Here is a 23081-nt window from a genome sequence, read left to right as displayed (position 1 = left end):
CGCCGCCACCTCTCCCTCTCCCCACGACACATACTACGGAGACAACATCAAGGACAACGAGCCAGCCACGCAGAGGATCTGGAGAACAACCATGGAATCAAGCCCTCCTGGTGCCATCGCTCTCTCTTCCTCTGTCCTATCTATGCCCTATGCCCGCGGATGGGGGGAGAGTAGAGTCAAGTACCAACTGCTCAAGATACGTAGAGGGTGCAGGAGGAGGAGGAGGGGAGGGGGGGGGGGGGAGGAGACCTGCCTCATCCCTTGTCGTTCATCGGTGTGTTGGCTGCCTGTCCATCTCGCCATCGCCCTCTCACATCGCGCCCGCTAGCCTTAGAACTGGGTCGTAGAGGCTCAGATCGCCATCATGGCGGTCGGTGGATAGTGGTAAAGGGGGGAGGAGGAGGAGGGAGGGGAGGGGAAGGCCAAACGTGTTCAATCAATGTTGATGTCCAGCGTGAGATCAACGACTTGGACTTGGCCTTTGCCGGGCTTGCCACGGAGACCTGCCACGTACCGCGCACGCGGATGGACATTGGTCGACGCATCGACGGTTGTTTGCGTTCGTGCCTCCTTGGGCATATAGTGCTGCGTTGTCGCCTCGGCCCGGAATGCCGACGCTGCCGTCTGCGCAGACCGCGTCGCCTTGGTCCGCAGGTTGACGTACATCAGCGCCTTGCGCCGCAAGTTCCACTCATTCCACTCATAGTCCGGATCCTTGTTTGGCGCCAGCGGGTGGACCTCGGTCTGGATGCCCACCTCGCGCGTCGCGGGGCCGTCGCTTCCCGCACTCAAGCCCAAGCCCGCGCCTGCGCCTGCGCCGGCCCCACCGCTCCTGCCGCCCTCGAGCATCGCCGCCGCCCACGCGAGCGTGTCAGGCTCATTGGCCGCCAGCAACGCCATCAGCTCCGGGTCATTGGCCACGAGCTCGCCGATCGTCGCCAGGTACTTGCCCGGATGCGCCTGGAACGCCGCCAGCGCAGCCTCGTCCACGCACACGTAGTGACGCCCACGGAAGAGGACCCCACCGAGCGACGCATCGCCCGGCAGGAGCATGGCGTTGCGGTAGACGAGCGTCCACGGGCAATAGCCCGCCAGCCCGAGGTTCGACTCGACCTCGTGCGGTGCGACGTACACTCCGTGCGCGAGCGTCTCTGCCGCCGCCGCCTCGTCGCTGCCGCTTACGCCGCCGCTCGCGCCCGCATCCGCGCCCTCGTCCTCACTCTCGCCCTCATCCTCACCCTTGCGCTGCAACTGCGCAAGCGCCGCGTTGGCCTGCGCCACCAGCGCAGGCTCGAGCGACGAGCGGAACGAGTCGAGGTACCGGCTCATCGTGTCGTAGACAAGCCGGATCGACGAGGCCTGCAGCCGCAGTGTTGCGAGGTTGTCCCACATGTGAAAGACCTCGACAAACCGCGGGTAGACCTGCTCCGTCGGCACCGCGTGCTTGGCCACCACGATGCCATGAATACCGTCGAGCTTGTTGTTCAGCGCCGCAATCGATGAGTTGACCGTCGCCTTGAGCCCCGACGCCGTGTCCAGCAGCGACTCCATGTACTGCAGCAGCAGCCGTCGGTTGCTCAGCTCGGCGTTGAGCCGATCGAGCGAGACCGGAAGCCGCGCGTTGCAAAACTGGATGTGGTTGAGCAGCGCCGTGTAGCCCGAAATCCGCTCCGCCAAAAGATGCGCCGTCCCAGAAACGGCCTCGCGCAGCTGCCGCGACTCGTCGAGCAGCTCGCCAGGCACGTCCACAATGTGCGAGCCGCCCTTGCCGATGCTACGGTTGTACAAGAGAATGCCCACCACAATCTTGGCCATCTCGTTCAGCTGCTGCGTCTTGTCCGACGCCGACAACATGACAAAGGCAGGCAACTCAGAGTGCGGGAAGATCGACTCGAGCGCCGCGTTGCACTCCTTCAGCATCGCGCTCGACGGCGCAAGCAGCACACTCTTCTCTTCCTCACCCGCGGCGTCGTCGCCAACATCGCCGCCACTCACAGCTCCTGCTCCCGCGCCGGCCCCTGCACTCGCCGCCGTGTCAACCTCGGTCAGGCGGCCGGCTGCCACCACATAGTTGAGGATCTTGCGGTAGAGTGCCGAGAGGGCAGCAATGCCGCGAGCCTTGGACTTGATGACATCCTCCAGCAGCGACTTGCGCATGGCATCGGCTGCCTTTTCTCGCTCTAGCGCCCGGACAAGGACAGGATTCTCCGAGCTCAGCGAGTCGTAGTCGAGGCTCAGCTTGAGGGCGTCCAACTCTGGCGAGTTCTCCTCGGCCAGTGCTTCCACCGCCATCTCCACCAGTCGCTCCACATCATCATCTCTCAGCTCTTTGTCCAGTTCAAAGCCAGCCGATGGATCCAGAACCACTTTGCGAACCATTGCGCCGGCCAGTGCTGGCGCCACCTTCATGCCAAACTCGCTCGCACATCGTCTGCGGATGTCTGCCACAATACGAGCAATAACAGCCTGCATATCACCTGTAGCCAATCAACAACCACACGACCTTGTTGTCCTCTCACTAAGCTATCTGTCTATGTCCTTGGTCTTGCCCACTTGTGCACGAATCGTCCTCCTGGGCTCACTTCAACCAACCCCGTCCCTACGGTCTGTTGGCGGGCCGAGTGGCGAGTGGTGGTGGCCAACCAAGCAACCAACGGCCGGTGCCATCTCATCACAATAATCTCAATAATCGGCTACTTGATGGCCTCCACACGATCAAATCATTCATCGATGGTCAGGACCATGGCCCATACCCAGGACCCATGAGCTGAAAATAACACTCACCTACCCCCCCGCCGCCACCGCCGCCGCCCCTCCCTCCCTCCCACGCCCCCTCTCGTAATCATCCCCATCATATCATCATGATCTTGCCCTCTGCTGCAAAAGGGGGGGGTCAGGGAAACGATGGTTTTTTTCGGCAATTAATGGTCAGATTCCACCTGGATCATTCCTTTTTGGCTCACCAATGGTTGGACTCGATCAATTGTGCTGTCGACAGCTCGCACTTGGCGCCCTTGGGGAACACCACGACCAACGGCTTTTCCTTGAGTACGTTTCCAGTCAGCCACCGGCCACGACCTTAGCCAAGGCGAGGGAGCCATGAATACTTCTTGAACAATACCCCGTCCCCAACCATAGCAACATACTACATAACCATCTACACTCGCTATGTGTGTGTATACACCTTTCCCCTTTCCTCTCCCCCACTCCCTCTCTCTTCCCCAACCAGCCGTTGTGATCAACTGACACCGCGTGTCGTATCACGACCTTCTTCAGGACGACCTTCCCACAACCATTGCCTCTTCCCCCTTCCCTTCTCCATACCCTTACCCATCCCCTCCCTCCCACCCCCCACCCCCCTCACACACACATGTATGCTATACTCACAACTGCACCCTCTCTTCCCCCTTCCGGAAACCCTTCCCCGCAACTCTCTCACCCTCTCGACTCTGGCCGGTTCCACCTTCCCGATCGGCTCTCGGTCTCCCGCCCAAACTGATCGCGACTGCGAACACTGACCCCTCCTCCCCCCCCCCCCCCCACCTCCGCCCCACCCCCCGCCCTGCTCTCAATGGCCACCCTCACTGCTCGCCGCTTACTTGCGCTTGCCAAACTCAATGATGGCATGAACGCACCGCCGCTGCACAACAGGGCGCCGCGCATCTCACAAGCAACAACCACAAGGCCGGTGCTGGTAGGCTCGAGGCACTGGTTGCTCAACGTCAACTCGCTCACCTGCGTGTGTGAGGCAAGCAGCTAACAGAACAGCACGCCATCGAGGCTGTGATGTCTGCATCAAGTGGTGGCGCTGCTGGCGCAGGAGCTGGCAAGAACCGGCGGTTCACGCTCGAGCAAGTAGCGGAGCTGCAAGGGCACGTTGTCATTAACGGTATGGTGTACGATATCACCGATTGGGTCATCAAGTCCGGCGGAGACGTGCCATGTGGCGAGGCGTTGGCGTCCGTCATGGGCAGAGACGCCAGCGAGGCGCTTCGGGCAAGCAGCCACTTTCACTCGAGTGAGGCTCAAGCACTGATCGAGTCGATGCGTGTCGGCGTCGTGGCCTCGGTCCGCGACATGGAGCTCGAGTCGCCGTCGCCGTCGTCGGTGGTCGGCCTTGGCAACGACGATGCAAGCGCTGGGAGGCTGGCCCAGAGTGGAGGCGGAGGCGAGATCGAGGACGCGGGGGGGCGCGCCGGCGTTGCTGTGACCGACACGACTGCTCGTGATCCACAGCACGCCATGGACGAGTCCGATGGCGATTCCGACGAGGACGACGCCGCGGCAAGGGCTCGGTCCGGCGGTAGCGGCGCTGGCGCGAATGGCGCTCCGCCTCCGTCCGCAGGCTCGGGAGGTGCCGAGGCCACCGCCATGGTGTCGTCACCGGTCGGCGACGGCGAGAGCGCGCCGGGAACAGAAGCCAGCTCAGACGTCATTGTTGTCCGCAACCCACACACCCGTCCTCTTCACAAGCTCTCGGTCAACCTCATTGTGACGTACAACCACATCAACGAAGTGTACTACGCCGCAAAGAAGAAGGCCAAGGCTGCGGCCAAAAAGTCGTCGCACGACGATGCCAACTTTGACTACATCATCAAGCCTGGCGAGGTCTTTGACAACCGATACGAGATTATCTCGCGCATCGGCCGCGGCTCGTTTGGCCAAGTCGCCAAGGGCTACGACCGGCTCAACAAGGAAAAGGTGGCCCTCAAAATCATCAAGAACAAGACGGCTTTCTTCCAGCAGGCCAAGATCGAGCGCCAACTGTTGCAGCTGCTCAACAGCGAGGATCCGGAGGACGTCCACTGCATTGTTCGCCTCCGCGACACCTTTGTCTACCACTCGCATCTCGTACTTGTCTTTGAGCTCCTCTCGTACAACCTCTACGACCTGCTGCGCCACACAAACTTCCAAGGCGTCTCGCTCAACCTCATCCGCAAGTTTGGCGCCCAGATCCTCCTCGCCCTCCACTTTATGTCGCGCCCGCACATCAACATCATCCACTGCGACCTCAAGCCCGAGAACATCCTTCTACAGTCGCCGCAGCGCTCCGCCATCAAGGTCATCGACTTTGGCTCCTCCTGTCGCTCCAACGAGAAGCTCTACTCTTACATCCAGTCGCGCTTCTACCGCTCGCCAGAAGTCCTGCTGGGCATCCCCTACACCGCCGCCATCGACATGTGGTCGCTCGGCTGCATCCTCGTCGAGATGCACACCGGCGAGCCGCTCTTCGCCGGCCGCACCGAGGCGGACCAGATGGACAAGATCATCTCGGTCTGCGGCATGCCTCCGGTCGAAATGCTCCGCGCTGGCGTCAAAGTCTCACGCCACTTCCGTCTCCCGGACCAGTCGTCCGACGAGTACGTCTACCTCCGCAAGGACAAGATCAAGCCGCGCAGACTCGATGACATCGTCGGCGTCGAGACCGGAGGCCCGGCCGGCCGCCGTAAGAGCATGCCCGGCCACTCGCCGGCACACTACCGTGTGTTTGTCGACCTCGTCCGCCAGATGCTCATCTACGACCCGGACACGCGCATCAAGCCCGCCGCTGCCCTCAATCATCCGTTTATCATGCAGCGCGAAGAGCTTCACCCTGCTGACGGCTCAGCGTCCGCCGGCGCGCATCCCGCGCCGCCCAACCCGGACGGCTCGGCCGCACCACCGTCATCCGACGCCGTTGCCGCAGACGCCTCGGCCGCAGACATGACCATCGAGGACGACTTTGACTCGAATATGGTAGTGGAGAAGCCATCATGAACATACAGATCATTCCCCGCTCCTCACCATACCACACACCACAGCCGCAGCGCCGACCACCAGCCCCTGGCCTGCCGCCTTCCTCCCAGGCTCACCGCCACCCTCCCCCCGACCCCGACCCGTCACCCCACACCCCACTTGACGTAGAACAGGGGGGAAAAGACATGGCTACAACCAAGCAACTACTTCTCGCCGGAGTTTTCCTGGTGGTACTGGTGACTAAGCATGGGCTGTGTGGTAGTGCCGAAGAGTGGAAGGCGCGGAGCGTGTATCAGGTGCTGACAGACCGGTTTGGAGGTCCTGTGACGGATTCATGCAATCTCAACGATTACTGTGGAGGAACTTTTTCTGGTCTCATTGATCATCTTGACTACATCGAGGGCATGGGCTTTGATGCCATTTGGATCTCGCCGGTTGTCACCAATACTCCTGGTGGTTATCATGGTTACTGGGCAAAGGACTTTAGCACCATCAACTCTCACTTTGGTTCCGCAGCTGATCTCAAGGCCCTCGTCGACGCCGCCCATCGTCGCGACATGTGGGTCATGCTGGACATTGTCCTCAATCACGTTGGTCCTGTTGGCTCGCAGTTCTCGGCCATCACTCCCTTCTCACATCCAGGCGACTACCATCCTCAGTGCAGCGTGTCTCAGTACGTGTGCTTCACCGAGGAAGTCCTCCACTGCCGGCTGGCAAGCCTGCCGGATCTCAATCAGCAGAACGCTACCGTGGCCGACGAGCTCGTCGCTTGGGTCGGCCGCATGATCAGCGAGTACCAGTTTGACGGCATTCGTGCCGACACCGTCATGTACATCAATCAGGACTTTTGGGCCCGGGTCCAGGCTGAGGCTGGCGTCTACATTGTCGGCGAGGTCTACTCGTCGGTCGAGTGCAACATCGCGTACCAAAAGCACGGCGTCGACGCCACGCTCTCGTATCCAATGTTCTTCACCCTACGCTCCGTCTTCCAGGATGGCCAGTCGATGAACCTCATCCAGTCGCAGGTCGACGCTTACAAAGGCTTTCCGGACGCCTCCATCCTTGGTACCTTTATCGACAACCACGACAACCCGCGGTTCCTCTACCAGAACACCAACAAGATCCCGCAGTACCTCAACGCTCTCACCTTTGTCCTCTTCTCACAAGGCGTGCCCATTGTGTACTACGGGACTGAGCAGTACTTTGCCGGCGGCAACGATCCGGCCAACCGCGAGATCCTCTGGCCCACCAAGTTCCAGACCTCGACGCCCATGTACGCTTTCCTCGCGCAGCTCAACTCGCTGCGGAAGAACACCACGGCCTGGTCCTTCCCGCAAGTCCAGCGGTACTCGACCGATAACTTCTACGCCTTTTCCCGCGGATCTACCTTGGTCGCTCTCACCAACTCGGGTGCTTCGTTTGACATCTCCATCACCTACTCGCCGTACACCGCGGGCGTCAAGATCTGTAACGCACTGGCCGTCCCGGCCGACTCGGACTGCCTCGTCACCGGCGCCAGCGGCGCGTTCACCGTCTCGATGGGCAAGGGCCTGCCCAAGATTTACGTCCCTGCCGCAGCTGAGAGTGCCTAACGCTGCCTCGCTACAGGTCTGCGTGAAGTGCGGCAAGCGTCTGGGCCTGAGCTGTGGTCAACGCATCCGCTTGGCCGCGGCTGCGGACGACTGCGGCCTGGGCGTCGGCCGGCGCCACGCCGAGCCGCGCCACCGCAAACGCTGCGGCCGCCGCCGCGCCTCCTGCAGACGTCTCGGGCCCGATAAACATGATAGCATGCTCATCAGACGTACCGATGTTTGGAGTATCGTCCAGATCCCGCAACAGTGCACGGGCAGCTTCTACAGACCTGCTCTGCTTGGCTCGTGCGCTGATGACGCGAACAATGCCGAGCGCCGCGAGCAGCTCGGGAGATGCCGCGTCGAGCTTGGATCCGACGAACACGTGCGGCGCAACTGGAACCAGCGCCGACGGTCCAATGCGGATGTGGCGATGCGCAGACCTGCCGTAGGGAAAGTCCCGATCCGCAGCAGCAGCAGTGGCCTGAGCAGCGAGATCCGCGACAGCTGCAGCATTGACCTGTCCGGGTGCGAGACCAGCATTGTGAAGCGAGGCACAGATTGGATCCTCGAGGGTATGGTGGAACTTCCGCTCGATGCCCAGCACGTACTTGGTGGTCATCGACCAGAATGCATGGCCAGGCACAGCAAAGGTGGTGAGGAGACGCTGTGCGGCTCCGTCAACATGAGTGATGTGCTTGATGAAGCCCGATTCGACCGCGTGGAGCGAGTAGGCCGTGGCGTGGAGATGTGAGCCAAGACACAGCGGCTCGCCAGCCAGCCAAGGTGCACCAAGGTCCAGGCCCGCAGCGAGGGCAGCGTGTAGGTCGTCGAGGGAAGCCGGGGCAACGTCGAGGTCAAAGACGACCTCGTCATTGGAGCGGAAGACGACGGCAGCGTCGAGATCAGAAGCAGACACTCCGAGGGCCAGGGCAAGGCTAGCCTGGGCGTGGAGTACAAGCTGCTGTTGGAGATCAACAACAGCAGCAGCAGGTACCTCTGGAGTGGTGGAGACGGCCCACTGGCGGAAGAACCGATGGTGAGCAAAGAGCGGCGGGAGACCGAGTGCCTCCAGCGCATCGGGCCACGAGAGCCATGGCTCACGCCCAGCGATGCCACATTCTGCTCGGCATCGGAGGGCAAGCACAGTCCAGTTGGCCTTGACGATGTCGATGGAGAGCAAGCGGGGTCGCGTGTCGTCATCACCCGTCGCATCGGGCGTCGGCGGCGGACGATCGCTGGCCAACGACTTGAGGCCGTTGCGACCGGTAAACGGCAACATGAGGCCGGACGGAAGCGTGGCTGCGGCAACAGCATACGGCGCGAGCATCTCTCGGATCGGCTTGACGGCTTTTGTCCGTGCCATCTTCAAGTGGTCGTCGAGCGCAATGCCATCATCGGCCGGCGAGTCTTGCAGGAAGTCGATGAGGCGGCCATGAGTGGCTTCGATGGAAGCGCCCCAAGCTGCGCTCTGGCTCAGATCATCGGCATAGCTCGCGGCATAGTCAGCGTGAGGAATCGAGAAGTTGAGCATGCGCAGGACTCGGTACCAGACCTGGTTCTCCTCGAACATGGCGTCGGACATGTAATCGATGACGTGATGGAGATGTGTGGAGGGAGTGGCAGCGAGTGGAGACGAGTGGCGTGGACGCGGCGGGGCTGTTGTGCGGCGGACTGGTCAAGCTCGCAACGATTTACAGGTTATGAGAGATGGGCGAGCAAATGGTAGAGAGGATGGCTTTCGTTAGCCGGTCTAAGGCAAAGGCACCCCGTGGGTGGCCTGTGGGCGGCGCGGTGCATGCATCACGAATAGGACGATGCAGAGTACGACGCCGAGGCCGAGGCCGAGGCCGAGGCCGAGCCTGGGCCCGACTGGGTTGACGACCACGACATGGGATCGGGACGGCTGGGCCTGCTTTTCTTGGCTGATGCCTTGCTGATGATGCCGTACTCGCAGCCGGACGATGACGAGTCGTGGCTGCGAGTCTTACCCGCAGCGTACTGCGGCTGGGTAGTTTGGCGACGCTGCAGAGCGTTGGGGCCGGTCTTGGTCTTGGTCTTGAAGCAGAAGCAGTAGCAAAAGATGGCGCCGATGGCGAGGAGGGCCAGGCCGGCGACAACGACGACCCCGATGATGATCTCGGACTCGAGGCCGGTGTTTGAGGCCGGCGTCGAGTCAAGGAGGGTGACCACGCACTCGGAGGCGCCACAGACGAGCGAAGCTGACTGGACGGTTCCGGCCGATGACTGCGCTAGTGACCGGCGGGCGGCGCGGGAGGCGTTGGTCGGCGGCGCCGGCGGCGGTGCCGGGCCCATCGGCGGAGGCGCGGGCGACGAGAGATCACGGTAGATGACGTTGCTAAAGGCGCCTGTCTTGACACGGTAGCTGAGCGCGCGAAAGGCAAGGCCTGGGACCGGACGGTACGAGCCTGTGGCGACAATCTCCAGCGTTCCGCCGAGGCCGGCGACCGAGCCGACTTGCAGATAGGTGGGTGAGCCCGAGGTGAGCTCCATGCGGTAGACAGAAGTCGGAGCAAAGATGACGGTGCCGATGGAAGCAGTGCCGGTACGAGTGACGAGGGTCGAGTTGTTGTCGAGGGCGAGGGTGCGAGTGACCGAGAACGGCGCCTCGATAGATAGCGAGGCGCCCGAGGAGAGGCGCGAGAACTGGCCCAGTAGCGAGCGTGAGCTGTTGACGACAATGTTGCCCCGGAGCTCGGCAAGCTCAAAGACGGTCGCGGGCAGAGAATCGGTGTGGACGACTAAAGTGACCGCGTTGGGGTTTCCGGAGACCAGCAGCGTCCGCTGGTCAGCTGGAATGCTGGCCTCGATCCATGGGCGGTAGCTCGGGATGGAAGCAAAGACTGAGAACGTGCCGCAGCTCGTGCCGCCGAACGAGAGCACCCCGCCCGAGACATAGAATCGGATGGCTGACGAGCCGGTCAGCATCGGCCCACCTGAATCGCCTTGGCAGGTATCGCTGCCGGCGATGGGCAGAGCGCAGACAACAGAGCCGGTGTTGGACGAGCCCTTTGCCTCGCACTCGGACATGGGCGCGGAGCTCATGACTGCCTCGATCAGCGATGGAGCTGCCTGGGTATCGGATGTTGCCTGTAAGCCCCACCCGGCGACGGTCACATTTGTGCCAGCTGCAATCTCCGCCGAGGCCAGAATGAGCGGGGCAACAGTGGGCGAGTAGACGACGGGCGCGGAGAGGATGAGGAGCGAGACATCGTTGGCAAACGTCTGCGAGTTGTATCCATCATGGACCACAATACGAGCAACCGAGTGAGTCGTGCCACCTTCAAATGGCAGATTAGAGCCAACTCTGGCCGTCCAATCGCTTGGCGACGAACCGATGGTGCAGTGCGCGGCGGTGAGGAGGACTTGCGGCGAGATGATGGAGGCCACACAACGGACAGCACCAGATCTGAGAAGCACTGCCAGCGGTGGATAGGCACCGGACTCGGCTGGCCTGCCTTCAACCACTCGCGCAGTCGCCGATAATGACGCTGGATGTTGCTCTTGGATCCTACGTTGCGTTGATGCTTCTGCACTCTGTTGGTTGGCATCGTTTGTGCCCGTCGTCATGTATGCGGAAGGCATCGAGCTCGTTCTCTTCGCGGCGGCCATTCTCAGTCCCACCACTCCAACCACCACCAATACCATACATGCCCACATGTTCCATCTCATTTCCAGCTTGTTTGTAAGTGAGCTGTGGCGAGTCCCCCCCTCCCCCTCACCCACACCACCTCGGCAGCTCTCCACAGCCGACGAGGCCAACGCGATCGCAGTCAACCACCAGTCACACCCACATCACCGTCATCACCTGCATCACCTGCATCATCACCATCAACTGCACTTGATGGGAGACTATGGATACGACCAAGGCCAAACTAACCTCGTTGCCCTTCATGACAGTCTGGTCTGTGCCAGCGAGTCGGCCATAGCGCGTCTGCCACGGCAAGCAAGTCGGCCATCGAGTCCATATCACCCTCATCATCACCATCGCCACCACTAATCATACTCTCACATATCCCTATACTCTGATCAAGCCCAGTCCCAAGTCGTAGCCCATCATTGCCGTCCGAAGTAGCCAAAGAGCGCGTCTGCCACGGCAAGCAAGTCGGCCATCGAGTCGGCGAGCGAATCGACCAAATCGCACAACCCGCACACAACACACACAACACACACTCTCTCTCTCATACACACACACACATATATATACACGTCCATCACACCTCTCTCTCTCTCTCTCCCACTACCACCGCACATACCCACCATGACAGACCAACGGGGTGGTGCTGAAGACGTCCACACCGGTACGCCGCTCCTCCCCGCTCTCCCCCCGTCCCCCCCCCCCTCCACCCCCTCCCCCCTCCATGCCTCAGGTCATGACCCCCCTCACCCCCCCATCCATACAGATGATCTATCAATGCTTGTACTTGTGGTGGATGCATCATTCGGAAGTGCGGAAGAAGAGACAAAGTTTGCTTCGGCTTGGCGACACATCTCTGTCTTTGCCAATGCCTACATGGCACTCAATCATGCCAATGCTCTCGTTCTGGTTGCTGCTGATGGTGTCCATGCAAAGGTGGTGTACCCGGATGCAAGGGCTCTGGTTGATGCTGCAAAGAGAGTCACTGGCACACCACAACAAGCTGGCTCAGGTGCTCCTGGTTCTTCTCTGACTTTTGCTGCTGCTGCTACTGAACAGATCGATCTGGCGGTCGAGGCAGACGTGGCGCTGGCGGTCAAGTCGGGATCGGCTCTGCTTCCTGTTGAGCGGGTGCACTGTGCATCACTGACAAAGGAGCTGGCAGAGGCCATGCGCCGGTTTGTGGAGGAGACCGGTGACGTCGGTCGCGCTGCAGCGGTCGACGGTGGCGGCTGGGCCATGGCTGGCGCGCTCTCGGTGGCGCTCTGCCGCATCTCGCGGGCCGTTGCCCTCCGCCCGGCCCTCAAGCCGCGGATCCTGGTTGTCACCTCGCACGGAGATGGCGGCTCGACGTATGTCTCGGTCATGAACGCGCTTTTTTCGGCGCAGAAGCTACAGGTTGCCATCGACGCCTGCGTCCTTGCTCCGGACCACTCGCTCTTCCTGCAGCAGGCAACCCATCTGACCGGCGGAGCGTATGTTAAGCCGTCGCTTGATGCCCAGAATTCGCTGGCCCAGTTCCTTCTCACCGCCTTTCTCGCCGACGCCATGACCCGGCGCCACATCTCGGTCCCGACCCTCACTGCCATCGACTACCGCGCCACCTGCTTCTGCCACCGCAAGACCATCTCCATCGGTTACGTCTGCTCCTCGTGCCTCTCTGTCTTTTGCTCGTTTGCCCTCACCTGCTCCACGTGCGGAACCAAGTTTGACCTTCCCCGCAACGACGGCTCGCGCAAGCGCCGCAAGCGCCGCAAAGCCACCTCGTCCAAGCGCGCCAAGCCAGCTCCAGCCTCTGCGCCTGTGCCTGCGCCTGCTCCGCCTGAGCCCGCTCCGGCCATGCCTGCCGATCCTGCACCGATGGTCATCGAGTAAAGCCGGCCGATGGTGACTGCATGTGCACTTTTCAAGACTAGGACTGCTTCGGCTTGGGCTGAGACTGTGACGAGCTGTGCCGGCGGGCATCGGCTGCAGCTGCCGCCGTCGCATCGTGTCCGAGACAGCGGCGGGCGAGGTTGCGGAGGAAGACGCAGATGGCCAGAACAGCCAGAACCAGCAGAAGAAAGTCAGAGAACGGCATGGCATACACCACTGCATCAACTCCGTCCTCTGCAAGAAGCGCCGCGACGTCGTCTCCCGGAACCTCCGCCATGTCGCTCTTGGCCGAGTGGGGTGTGTTGGCGAGCCAAGTTGAGCCGTGCGGCTGCTCAACACGAATGGCAGCAGCCACCCGCGAACCGGCCACAGCCACAACAGCCACAACACCAACACACACCACTACATCACGCCCATCCGGCGCAAAAGACAAAATGAAACTTGTTTGATGATATGAGAAAGTGGGCTGGCGAAAGCAGACTTATGCGATCTCGGTGAGCTTAGCACGGAGCTCGAGGTTGGCCTTGGTCTCGAGCGAGAGCTTGTCCTTGAGGCGGTCGATCTCGTCGTTGAGGCGGGCCTTCTGCTCGGACCACGACTGGACGTCGCGCTGGAGCTTGCGCCGGTCGGTCTCGACCTGGTTGAGCGAGGTCGTGGCCTCATCGTACTCGTCGCGGAGCGAGGCGAGGCGAGCGGTCGACTTTGCGGCCTTGGACTCTGCGCGGGCCTGGGCCTTGGACGCCTCCTTGGCGGCAGCCTTGGCCTCGCGGACCTCCTTCTTGAGGGCACGGTTGAGCTTCTGCTGCTCGAGCTTGGTCTTGGTCTCGGCGGCAAGGCGCTTGTTGAGGTCGGCGACCTTGGACTCGAGGCGAGCCTTGATACGCTCGACCGAAGTGCGCGAGCGGCCGTCCGAGGTTGAGAGGCGCTGCTGCAGATCCTTGAGGTCGCGCTCGTAGGCGAGGTTAGCCTTCTCGAGCTTGATGTTGGTGGCATCGGTCTTGGTCAGCTCCTGGTGCATGTCGTCAATCTGCTTGTTGAGCTTGAAGACAGCATCCTCCAGGATGCGGTTCTCGGTCTCAGTCTCCTCGAGCTTGTCGCGGACGTCCTCGAGCTCCGACTCGAGCTCGCGGGTGGCCGAGTGAAGCGAGGCGACGGCGGCACGCTCCTCATCGAGCTCGAGCAGGGCGTTCTGCAGCCGCTCGTCCTGGGTCTTGCTCTTAGCGCGGGCATTCTCCAGGGCGCGGGTCTCGTCGGCGAGCTGCTCGGTTGCCTCCTTGAGCTGCATCTCGAAGCGCTTGGACGAGAGCTCAAACTCGGCGCGGAGCGAGGTCTCCTCCTTGAGCTTCTCCGACGCGGCCGTAAGCTCGGACGAGATGCGGGCGACGTTCTTCTCGGCGTCAAGGTTGGCACGCTTGAGCGCGTTGATCTCGTCGCGAAGGTCCTCGGCGGCGTTCTCGAGCCGGCGGTTGGCCTTCTCGAGCTCGAGCTTCTGCTTCTCCTCGGCCTCGCAGCGCTCCGAGAGCTCGCGCACGTCCTTGAGCAACGCATTGCGCGACTCCTCCATGGCCTCGGTCCGCTCGGCGGCCTCGGTCTCGATCTGCTCGCGGAGCGCCGAGACCTCATCCTCGAGGTCGATCTTGGACGACTCCCACTCGTTGCGGGCAGCCTCCTCCTCGGCCAGCTGGTCGCGGAGATCCTCGAGCTCGGCGGTCATGAGCGCGGCCTTCTCCTCCTCCTCGCGGAGCGCCGTGGTCACGTCGTCGAGCTCGTCCTGGAGCGCGTCGTGCTCGGCGACTAGCTGCTTGTGCTTTTGCTCGGCGAGCATGGCGTTGCGGGCGGCGTCGTCGGCACGCGACGAGGCCTCCTGGTGGGCAACCGTGACAGAGGCCTTCTCTTCGACCAGCGCGTTGCGGTGGGTCTCTGCAACCTCGTGCTTGTGCTTGAGGCTCTTGTTCTCCTGAGTCAGGGCCCGGTTTGCCTTCTCAAACTCCATGCGGCTCTTGATCTCGTCGTCAAGCTTGGACGTCGCCTCCTCGGCCTCGCGCACCGCGCGCTGCATCTGCTTCTCCATCGACGAGTTCTCGCGCTCAAGGTCCTCGACCAGCTGCTTGAGCTTCTCGTTCTTGGCGCGGAGCGAGCGCTTGGCCGACTCGAGGGTCTCGATCTGCACGGCAAAGTCAGCTGCCATCGACTTCTTGACGTCGGCCATCTCGAGAATGTGTTGGCGCTTGAGCTCGTCAATGGCCTCGCCCGAGGCACCCGAGCCGGCGGCCGACGCGGTCTCGGCTTGCTGGCGGACAGCATGCAGCTCGGTCTCGTACTCGCGACGCTTCTCGATCTGCTGCGTCTTGTGACGCTTCTCAACCTCGAGCGCGTCACGCAGGTCGTCGAGCTGGTTCTCCAGTGCCGTCTTGGACTTCTCGAGCGTCGTCTTGGCCTTGTTGAGCACCTCAAAGCGGGCCTTGTAGTCGTCGAGCTGTGTCGTGGCCGCCGCGGCGTTACGCTCGGCGGTGCCCTTCTCCTTCCGGGCGGTGGCGCAGTCCGAGACAGCCTTGGCGAGGTCGCGCTTGAGTTGCTTCTTGGTCTTCTCGGCGGCACGGAGCTTGGCCGACTCCTCCTTGAGGCGGGCGTTGACAGCCTTGAGATCGGCGGTGAACTTCTTGTTGGTCTTAGTGGCGGCAGCGACCTGCTTGTTGGCCTCGGCCGCAGCAAGCTTGGCCTCGTCGAGCTGGCTCTGCAGCGAGCGCTTCTCCTCCTGAAGCGAAAGCGTCTGCGCGCCGGCGCCGGCGTTGGCGTTGGCGCGCAGCTCCTCGAGCTCCTCAAAGAGCGCACGGCGCTTGGCCTCGACAGCCTGCAGATCCTCGCCGGCATCGACGAGCTCGTCCTTGAGGGCGGTGATCTCGTCGGTGAGGAGGCGCTTGGAGCGCTCGATCTGCTCGACCACGCGCTTGGCGTCGTCGACGTCCTCGGCGGCATCGCGGAGCTTGGCCTGGGCCTCGCGGCGGAGCTTGAGCTCGTTCTCGCGGGCGGCCTCGAGGCGGGCGAGCGTGCCCGACGTCTCGGCAGCCTGTTGCTCCATCTTGGAGAGCCGGAGCTGCGCCTGGAGGTGCGAGGCCTGCTCGGCCGAGAGCGCGGCACGGAGCATCTGGATCTGGCGCTCGAGCGCAGCCTTGCCGTCGCCGACAGCTTCGATGGTGGCCTTCGCGTTGTCGAGCTGCTCGCGGAAGTCCTCGGCTTCGTTGGTGGCAGCAAGCGCAGCGCGCTCGGCCGACATGCGCTTGCGGCGCTCGTCGTCGGCGTCCTCCTTGGCGTTGTTGAGTGCAATCTGGAGAGAGCGGACCTCGCGCTCGAGGTCCTCGAGCTTGCCGGCCGAGGCGGTGTCGATGCCGGCCGAGCCGGCCCCGCCGCCCTCGCGGCGAAGCCGGTCGAGCTCGGCACGCAGCGTGGCGGCGGCGTCCTCTTCCTCCTCGGCGCGGAACTGGGCGTCGCGGAGCTCAGTCTCGAGCAGGCGAATGCGGACCGTGGCGTCGGTGGCGGTCGTCTCGGCCTCGGAGAGCTGCTCCTTGAGGTCATCGAGCTCGATGGTAACAGCGCGGAGCTTCTTCTCGGCCGACGACTTGGCGCGCGCGGCAGCCTCGGCCTCGTTACGGGCCTTGACGAGCTGCTCCTGGACCGACGAAAGCGAGGTCTTGGCAGTCGTGGCCGACCGGTTGGCCTCGGCAGCCTGCTCCTTGAGAGACGCGATCTCGACCTGCGACTTGGAGACCTTCTTCGAGAGGTCGGCCTTGGCACGGGCTTCCTCCTCGAGCGTCCGCTTGGCCTCGTCAAGCTCGGTCTTGAGCTTGCGGAGCGACTTGTCGGCTGCAGTCTTGCCGCGGGCGGCAGTCTCGGCCTCGTCCTCGGCGGCAGCCAGCTCCGACTGGAGCTTGGTAATCTGGGCCATGGTCTCGGCCGACGCGGCCGAGCCAGCCGTGATGGCCTCGGCACGGGCTGCCTCAACCTCCTGAGTGCGTGCCGCGAGCTGGGCGAGGAGGTCCTCGCGCTCGGTCTCGCCGTCGGCAATGTCAGCCTGGGCCTCGGACAGGTCCGCAGCCAGGCGCTTGGCGCGGCGCTCGGCGTCGGCCTTGGCAGTCTCGGCAGCCTCGAGGTCGTCCTGCAGCTCGTCCACGTTGCGGGAGAGGTTCTTGCGGAGACGAGACTCAGAGCCAAGCTTGCCCTCGAGCGTGGCGACCTGCTCGCGGAGTGAGCGGATCATGGCGTTGAGCTGCTCAACCTCGGCGTCCGAGGTCGAGCCGCGGCCCGACGATTCGGCAGCAGCCGCGGCGGCCGCCTTGGCCTTGGACTCGGCGCGACGGGCATTGCGCGAGGCCTCCTCGGCACGGCGCTCGGCGTCATCGAGTGCGATGCGGAGGTCGGCGAGCTCCTTGCTGGTGTTCTTGGCCGAGCGCTCGGCGTTGGCCTTGGCGCGCTCCATCTCCTCAAGCTCGTCCTCGAGCGAGTCGCGCTCGCGCGAGAGCGACGAGGCCTGCGAGGTGGCGCGCTCAAGAGCAGCCTTCTTGTCAGCCAGCTCGGCGGAGAGCTGGTTAAGCTGGGCCTGGGCCGAGGTAATCTGCGACTCGGCGGAGGAGCGCTCCGACTCCTCGGTGGCCAGGCGCGACGAGGTCGACGAGAGCTCGCCCTGCAGACGGCGCTTCTCCGACTCGAGCGACGAGACGCGGGCGCGCTCGTCCTCGAGGTCGGCCTCGAGCTCGGCAAGGCGGTTCTCGAGGTCGGACTTTTGCTTCTCGACGCGGGCGCGCTTCTCGGCCTCCGAGGCGCGGTCCTCGCGCTCGATCTCGAGCTTGCGAGCGGTCTTGCGCATCTCGGCCTCGAGCTCGGCGCGGCGGCGCTCGAGAGCAGCCTCCATGTCGGCCTTCTCCTTCTCCATGCGCTCGATGGCCTCGCGCTTCTCGCGGGCGATGCGCTCCTGCTCGCGCTGGAGCTCCTCGGCGGCACGGGCCCGCTCGTCCTCGGCACGGCGCTCAAGCTCCTCGCGCTCCTTCTCGAGCTTCTCGCGGAGGCGCTTGGCCTCTTCCTTGGAGCGGCCCTTGGCGTCCTCGAGCTCACGCTCGATGCGGCGACGCTCAGCCTCCTGCTCGTCGAGGATGCGCTGGCGCTCGGCGGCGGCGGCAGCCTCGGCCTCGGCGCGCTCGGCGGCAAGGCGGGCCTTCTCGGCGGCAGCAGCAGCTTCGGCCTCCTGGACCTTGGCCTTCATGGCCTCGACGTCCTTGGCCATGTTGGCAGCGCGCTCCTCCTCCGCCTTGCGGGCAGCCTCCATCTCGGCAAGGCGAGCCTCGCGGGAAGCAATCTCCTCGTCTTTCTTGCGCATCTCGGCCTCGATGTCCTCGTGCTTGAGCATGGGGCGCATCTTGGCAAAGAGCTCCCACCAGCCCCAGTGGCGGAGCTTCTGGTACATCTTGATGGAGCGCTGCAGAATCTCCACAGCACGCGAGTTCTCGACCATGACCGAGTACTGGGTGCGGGCAAGATGGCCTCGGATGACGGCCTGCAGCTTGGTGAGCATGCGCGAGAGAATGTCGTCGCGAAGCTCCTCAAGCTCGGCAAGGCGACCGGCCTTGAAGAAGATCTTGGAGACACCGACACGGTACTGCGAGGCGTCGATGCCGACGTGCTCGACAATGATGGTGCACGCCTTCTTCGAGTCCATCATCGAGTCGGGGACCTTGCCTGGAGCGAGGATCTTGTAGCGGTCGCGGAACTCGGAGAACTGCAGCCGGTTGGGGAAGCCCTTGCGACAAATGCGGATGCCCTCGAGCACACCGTTGCACCGCAGCTGGTCGAGCACCATGTGGGCGTCGATGTGGCCGGGACGCTTCTCCTCATTTGGCTTGATGCAGCGGATAAAGTGCGGCGTGGTGGAGCGGAGGGTGGACATGAGCGAGAACAGCTGAGTCTTGTGTGCCTGTGAGATGTACGGCCGCGAGACCTTCTTGGAGCCGCGGCCAGCCTTGAGGGCCACGCCCTCGCGCGGCGGGTTGAGGTCGTCAAAGAGGGCCGAGATCGAGTTGTCGGTCGAGTCCTGCATGACAACAGCAATGGGATCGTCAAGCTTGTCGCGGTTCTTCTCGAGCCAGTCCTCGACATCGTACTCGACGTTGCCGGCGTAGTGCTTGATGGTGAACTTGGTCTTGGAGAACTTGGGCAGCTCAAACTTGGGATGCTTGTCGGCATGGAGCTCGGCGAGCTTGTCGACAAAGGTCTCGTCGCTCGCCTTGGGGAACGAGCACTGCTCGTCAAGGATAGAGAGAATGCCGAACGGGTTGGTCGTCTGCTCGATGAGCGCAATGGTGGGCTCGAGGTCGAGACCAAAGTCGATCATGTCCCACTCGATCTGCTCGCGCATGTACTCCTCCTGCTCTAGCTTGAACATGTGGTTGTTGAAGAACTGCTGGAGCTTCTCGTTCGTGTAGTTGATGCAGAGCTGCTCGAAAGAGTTGACCTCAAAGATCTCGAACCCAGAAATGTCGAGGACGCCGATGAACAGGTCGCGGGTCTCCTTGTTCTGGAGCGAGACGTTGATGCGGGCGACAATGTAGCGGAAGAGCCGGTCGTAAAGCGACTTGGCAAGGGCCTCGACAACGTACTTGGCCTGGGCGGCCGAGCGCGACTTGTTAACCCACTCGCCACCGGCCTTGAGCCGCGGCTTGAGGATAGCCTTGGCGAGCGAGCCCTCAGCGAGGCCGAGGAGCTGCTCCGCCGCGGCGAGCGCGGCGCGGCAGGTGTCGTCGGCCTGCGCATCCTCGGACCGGCGCGACTGGGTAAAAGTCGCGTTACCGAGGTGCAGGATGGCGGCGGCGCACCGGTAAGTGACCATGACCTCCTCCATAGGCACGCCCATGGTCTCCCACGCCTCGGCGACCTCCTCGTATCCCTCGGTGTCGTCCATACCGCGCACATCGTACGTGCCCTCGCGCAGCCAGCGGTAGTCCTCGCAGCGGGTCAGCTGGAGCTCATCACGGATGGCCTGCGGCGCTCCCTTGAGCAGGTGGTAGAAGATGTGGAAGTTGCGCTCGTTGTCGGCCTGGTACACGATGCGCGACTTCTCGAGCAGGTAGACGTCGATGACGCCTCCAGCAATGAGCCCGGTCGAGGTGAACTGAATCTCGATGAACTTGCCAAACCGCGACGAGTTGTCGTTACGGATCGTCTTGGCGTTACCAAACGACTCCAGAATCGGGTTGGCCTGGATGAGCTGCTCCTCGAGCTCGCCACGCTTGCCGTCCGACGACATGCGCCCGGCAATGGCCGCCAAGTACTGGATCACCTTCTTGGTGTTCACCGTCTTACCGGCGCCAGACTCACCGGTAATGAGCATCGACTGGTTCTGCCGCTCCTCCATCATTGACCGGTACGCCTCGTCGGCGACGGTGAAGACGTGCGGCTCGATCTCGGCCCGGCGCTTGCCCTTGTACCGGTCGACAACCTCCTGCGTGTAGATGGGCAGGATCTTGTACGGGTTGATGACCACGCAAAAGAGGCCCGAGTACGTGTAGATCATGTTGGCAAAGTACCGCTCCTTGAGGTTGTGCAGCACCGTGGCGTCCGACAGGTGCGTCAGCGACGACATGTCGTCAACCTTGTCGAACCGCGGCGGGTTCACCGCCGACAACTCGCTCGCCGGTAGCGTCACCTCCTCGCCGCGCACACGGAGCTTCACCGTGTCGCCCGAATCCTCGACCACCTCGCCAAGCGAGAAGCCATCGACGTCATCATGCACCCACTTGTACTTGACACGGGCGTTGTCATCGTCATCACCGGCGTTCTTGTTCTTGCGGTTGCGACGGTTCGTACGTGCCGACATCTGGGTAGTTGATTGAAGGGAAAGAGTGTGAGTGTGCGACTGGGTGATTGGTCGGTCGACGTTGCCGTTTGGTTTTGCCCACCCAAAAAAAGCTGCCACCGTCAAATTCTGCTTTCCCCAGTTTTGGCGAAACGTTCAGGTGAACAGAGGTCAGGCGACCAGGTGTGTGTGAAGGGGGGGGGAGGGAGGAAGGCAAGGAGGGAAGGGGGTGGAGGGAGGAAGTACAGGGGTGCATGCAGCCGGTGAAGGCAAGAAAAGGTGGTCGTCGTTGGGCGGGTGGCCGTCAGGCGCAGCAGCTTTCGCAAGAAATTCGCCATCACGCCAGGCGCAGCTCCAGAAGGGGGGATGTGTGGCGTGGAAGCTGGGCCGGGTTGAGGGGGAAAGTGTAGATAAAGAGGTGGAGGGGAGAGAGAGAGAAAATGGTCGTGACGATGATGGGAGGAGGAGAAGGAGGAAGAGGAGGAAGGATGCATGCAGGGGAGGGAAGGTGTGGAGCAAGACCACAACTCGGGATCGACGCCACCAACACGTACAGTGAATGTCGAGACGAAAGGTGACTCCTTTTTCACGCTTCCGGGGAATTGCAGTGCGTGACGAGTCGACCTGACTGCACGCACGCGTACCGTGGCTCCCGTCGCCCCCCCCCCCCTCCCCTTATCGGATCAGTGTTGGTTGTTTTTTCGTCGCCAAACATGCAGGCAGGAGTAAAGGTGGAGGAGAGACTGTTTGTTGTCTGACGTTTGATGACGGATGTCCCCATACTCGGATGCACAGGGGGTTTGGAGGTAGGGTCAGGCTTACAGAGAGATGACAGACCGGATGGACTTGCCCTCAGCCATGAGGGTAAAGGCCACGTTGATGTCGGCGAGGGGGAAGCTGTGAGTGACGTACTCGTCGACCTTGAGGTCGCCGTCGAGGTAGCGCTGGACGATGCCCGGGAGCTCGGAGCGGCCGCGGACGCCGCCAAAGGCGGAGCCCTGCCACTTGCGGCCGGTGACGAGTTGGAAGGGGCGGGTCGAGATCTCAGCGCCAGCCGGGGCAACGCCGATGATGGTGGAGGTGCCCCAACCCTTGTGGCAGCACTCGAGCGCGGCGCGCATGGTGTTGACGTTGCCGATGGCCTCGAACGAGTGGTCGACGCCGCCATCGGTCATCTCGACCAGGACGGTCTGGATGGGCTTGTCAAACTCGGCCGGGTTGACGCACTCGGTCGCGCCAAACTCCATGGCCATGGCGAACTTGTCCGGGTTGAGGTCAACGCCGATGATGCGCGAGGCGCCGGCGAGGCGGGCGCCCTGGACGACCGAGACGCCGACGCCACCGAGGCCAAAGACCGCCACGACGTCGCCCTCCTCGACCTTGGCAGTGTTGAGGACAGCGCCGACGCCGGTGGTGATGCCACATCCGAGCAGGCAGACCTTGTCTAGCGGCGCATCCTTGGAGATGACTGCGCATGAGATCTCGGCAATGACCGTATACTCGGCAAAGGTCGAGGTGCCCATAAAGTGATACACCTCCTGGCCCTTGCACGTGAACCGCGACGTGCCGTCGGGCATGACGCCCTTGCCCTGGGTCGAGCGGATGACCGAGCACAGGTTGGTCTTGCCCGACTTGCAGAACTTACACTCGCGGCACTCGGGGATGTACAGCGGGATGACGTAGTCGCCAACCGCCACCGAGGTCACGCCCTCGCCGACCGACTCGACAATGCCGGCGCCCTCGTGCCCGAGAATGCACGGGAACATGCCCTCTGAGTCGTGTCCGTCCTTGGTGTACATATCGGTGTGGCACACACCCGACGCCGTCACCTTGATCCGGACCTCGCCGGCCTTGGGCGGCGCCACCTCGATCTCCTCCACAACAAGCTCGCTGTTCGGCTCCCAGCACACCGCCGCCTTGCACGTAATCGTCTTGCCCACCGTCGCCGAGTTGTCCGCCATGATGCCTGCTTTGGAACAAGGGATGATCGTGAGTTTGATATGGACGGCTTGCCTCGTGCCCAACAAGAAAAGGAGGCCAAAAGGCGCTGTTCTTCGGTCGCTGGCCCGAAGCTACCCCTGTCCCCCCAGACAAGCCGCTACGGTACAGCCAGCCAGAGATAGAAAAGAACGTTTCTGCTCAAGACAGACAGTTGGCAATGTAGAGGAAAACAAGGAGTGTACCTTGGGTTGCTTGCTTGCTCGTAAGTTGAGTGTATCGCTACAATGAGCATGGTGAAAGGCCGCCGTCTCGGGCGAGTGAGTGGGGGTGAGACGGCCCAAGTGGCAATGGGGATATTCCGCCGCGCAAACTCCGCCGACATGGCTGACGAGCGGAGGGGGTGGGTGGGGGGGGGGGGGGGGGGGGGGAGGGGAGGGAAACGGTTAGTCGGGACTAGTGA

At 62.7% G+C, this 23081-nt stretch overlaps 9 protein-coding genes across 10 annotated transcripts; 3 read left to right on the top strand and 6 right to left on the bottom strand.

Moving 5' to 3' along the window:
* Window positions 1-415: 415 nt before the first annotated feature.
* Window positions 416-2778, bottom strand: AMSG_04298 (UPF0704 protein C6orf165). Its single transcript, XM_013903628.1, has one exon. It carries the CDS (start codon window positions 2470-2472, stop codon window positions 433-435), a length of 2040 nt encoding a protein of 679 aa, XP_013759082.1. The 5' UTR covers window positions 2473-2778; the 3' UTR covers window positions 416-432.
* A 235-nt stretch (window positions 2779-3013) lies between these two features.
* Window positions 3014-5775, top strand: AMSG_04297 (CMGC/DYRK/DYRK1 protein kinase). The gene is made up of 2 exons (XM_013903627.1): window positions 3014-3048; window positions 3652-5775. Exon 2 carries the CDS (start codon window positions 3787-3789, stop codon window positions 5755-5757), a length of 1971 nt encoding a protein of 656 aa, XP_013759081.1. The 5' UTR covers window positions 3014-3048; window positions 3652-3786; the 3' UTR covers window positions 5758-5775.
* Window positions 5776-5900: 125 nt separating this feature from the next.
* Window positions 5901-7464, top strand: AMSG_04296 (uncharacterized protein). Its single transcript, XM_013903626.1, has one exon. It carries the CDS (start codon window positions 5922-5924, stop codon window positions 7326-7328), a length of 1407 nt encoding a protein of 468 aa, XP_013759080.1. The 5' UTR covers window positions 5901-5921; the 3' UTR covers window positions 7329-7464.
* Window positions 7386-8892, bottom strand: AMSG_04295 (uncharacterized protein; the record flags this gene model as incomplete). The annotated part of the gene is made up of 2 exons (XM_013903625.1): window positions 7386-7418; window positions 7447-8892. 2 exons carry the CDS (start codon window positions 8890-8892, stop codon window positions 7386-7388), a joined length of 1479 nt encoding a protein of 492 aa, XP_013759079.1.
* Window positions 8893-8975: 83 nt separating this feature from the next.
* AMSG_04294 (uncharacterized protein) lies at window positions 8976-11012 on the bottom strand. Its single transcript, XM_013903624.1, has one exon. The coding sequence runs from the start codon at window positions 10998-11000 to the stop codon at window positions 9111-9113; it is 1890 nt and encodes a 629-aa protein (XP_013759078.1). The 5' UTR covers window positions 11001-11012; the 3' UTR covers window positions 8976-9110.
* A 567-nt stretch (window positions 11013-11579) lies between these two features.
* Window positions 11580-12867, top strand: AMSG_04293 (general transcription factor IIH subunit 3). The gene is made up of 2 exons (XM_013903623.1): window positions 11580-11629; window positions 11732-12867. The coding sequence occupies exons 1-2, from the start codon at window positions 11590-11592 to the stop codon at window positions 12838-12840; spliced, it is 1149 nt and encodes a 382-aa protein (XP_013759077.1). The 5' UTR covers window positions 11580-11589; the 3' UTR covers window positions 12841-12867.
* Window positions 12868-12877: 10 nt separating this feature from the next.
* Window positions 12878-13117, bottom strand: AMSG_04292 (uncharacterized protein; the record flags this gene model as incomplete). Its single annotated transcript, XM_013903622.1, has 1 exon — window positions 12878-13117. One exon carries the CDS (start codon window positions 13115-13117, stop codon window positions 12878-12880), a length of 240 nt encoding a protein of 79 aa, XP_013759076.1.
* Window positions 13118-13268: 151 nt separating this feature from the next.
* On the bottom strand, window positions 13269-20701 carry AMSG_04291 (uncharacterized protein; the record flags this gene model as incomplete). Its single annotated transcript, XM_013903621.1, has 1 exon — window positions 13269-20701. One exon carries the CDS (start codon window positions 20699-20701, stop codon window positions 13322-13324), a length of 7380 nt encoding a protein of 2459 aa, XP_013759075.1. The 3' UTR covers window positions 13269-13321.
* A 654-nt stretch (window positions 20702-21355) lies between these two features.
* Window positions 21356-22891, bottom strand: AMSG_04290 (the record flags this gene model as incomplete). 2 transcript variants are annotated; one of them, XM_013903619.1, is made up of 2 exons in its annotated part: window positions 22864-22891; window positions 21356-22646 (listed from the first exon to the last, which is right to left on the bottom strand). In XM_013903619.1, exon 2 carries the CDS (start codon window positions 22639-22641, stop codon window positions 21499-21501), a length of 1143 nt encoding a protein of 380 aa, XP_013759073.1. In that variant the 5' UTR covers window positions 22642-22646; window positions 22864-22891. The 2 variants fall into 2 exon arrangements, with proteins under 2 accessions (XP_013759073.1, XP_013759074.1); XM_013903620.1 differs by having other exon boundaries at window positions 21499-22649.
* Between the last annotated feature and the right edge of the window lie 190 nt (window positions 22892-23081).

Source organism: Thecamonas trahens (assembly GCF_000142905.1).
Source record: "Thecamonas trahens ATCC 50062 unplaced genomic scaffold supercont1.17, whole genome shotgun sequence".
Taxonomy (NCBI): domain Eukaryota; order Apusomonadida; family Apusomonadidae; genus Thecamonas; species Thecamonas trahens.
The sequence above is the reverse complement of the archived record's forward strand: the minus strand, read 5'-3'. Positions and strand labels throughout refer to the sequence as shown.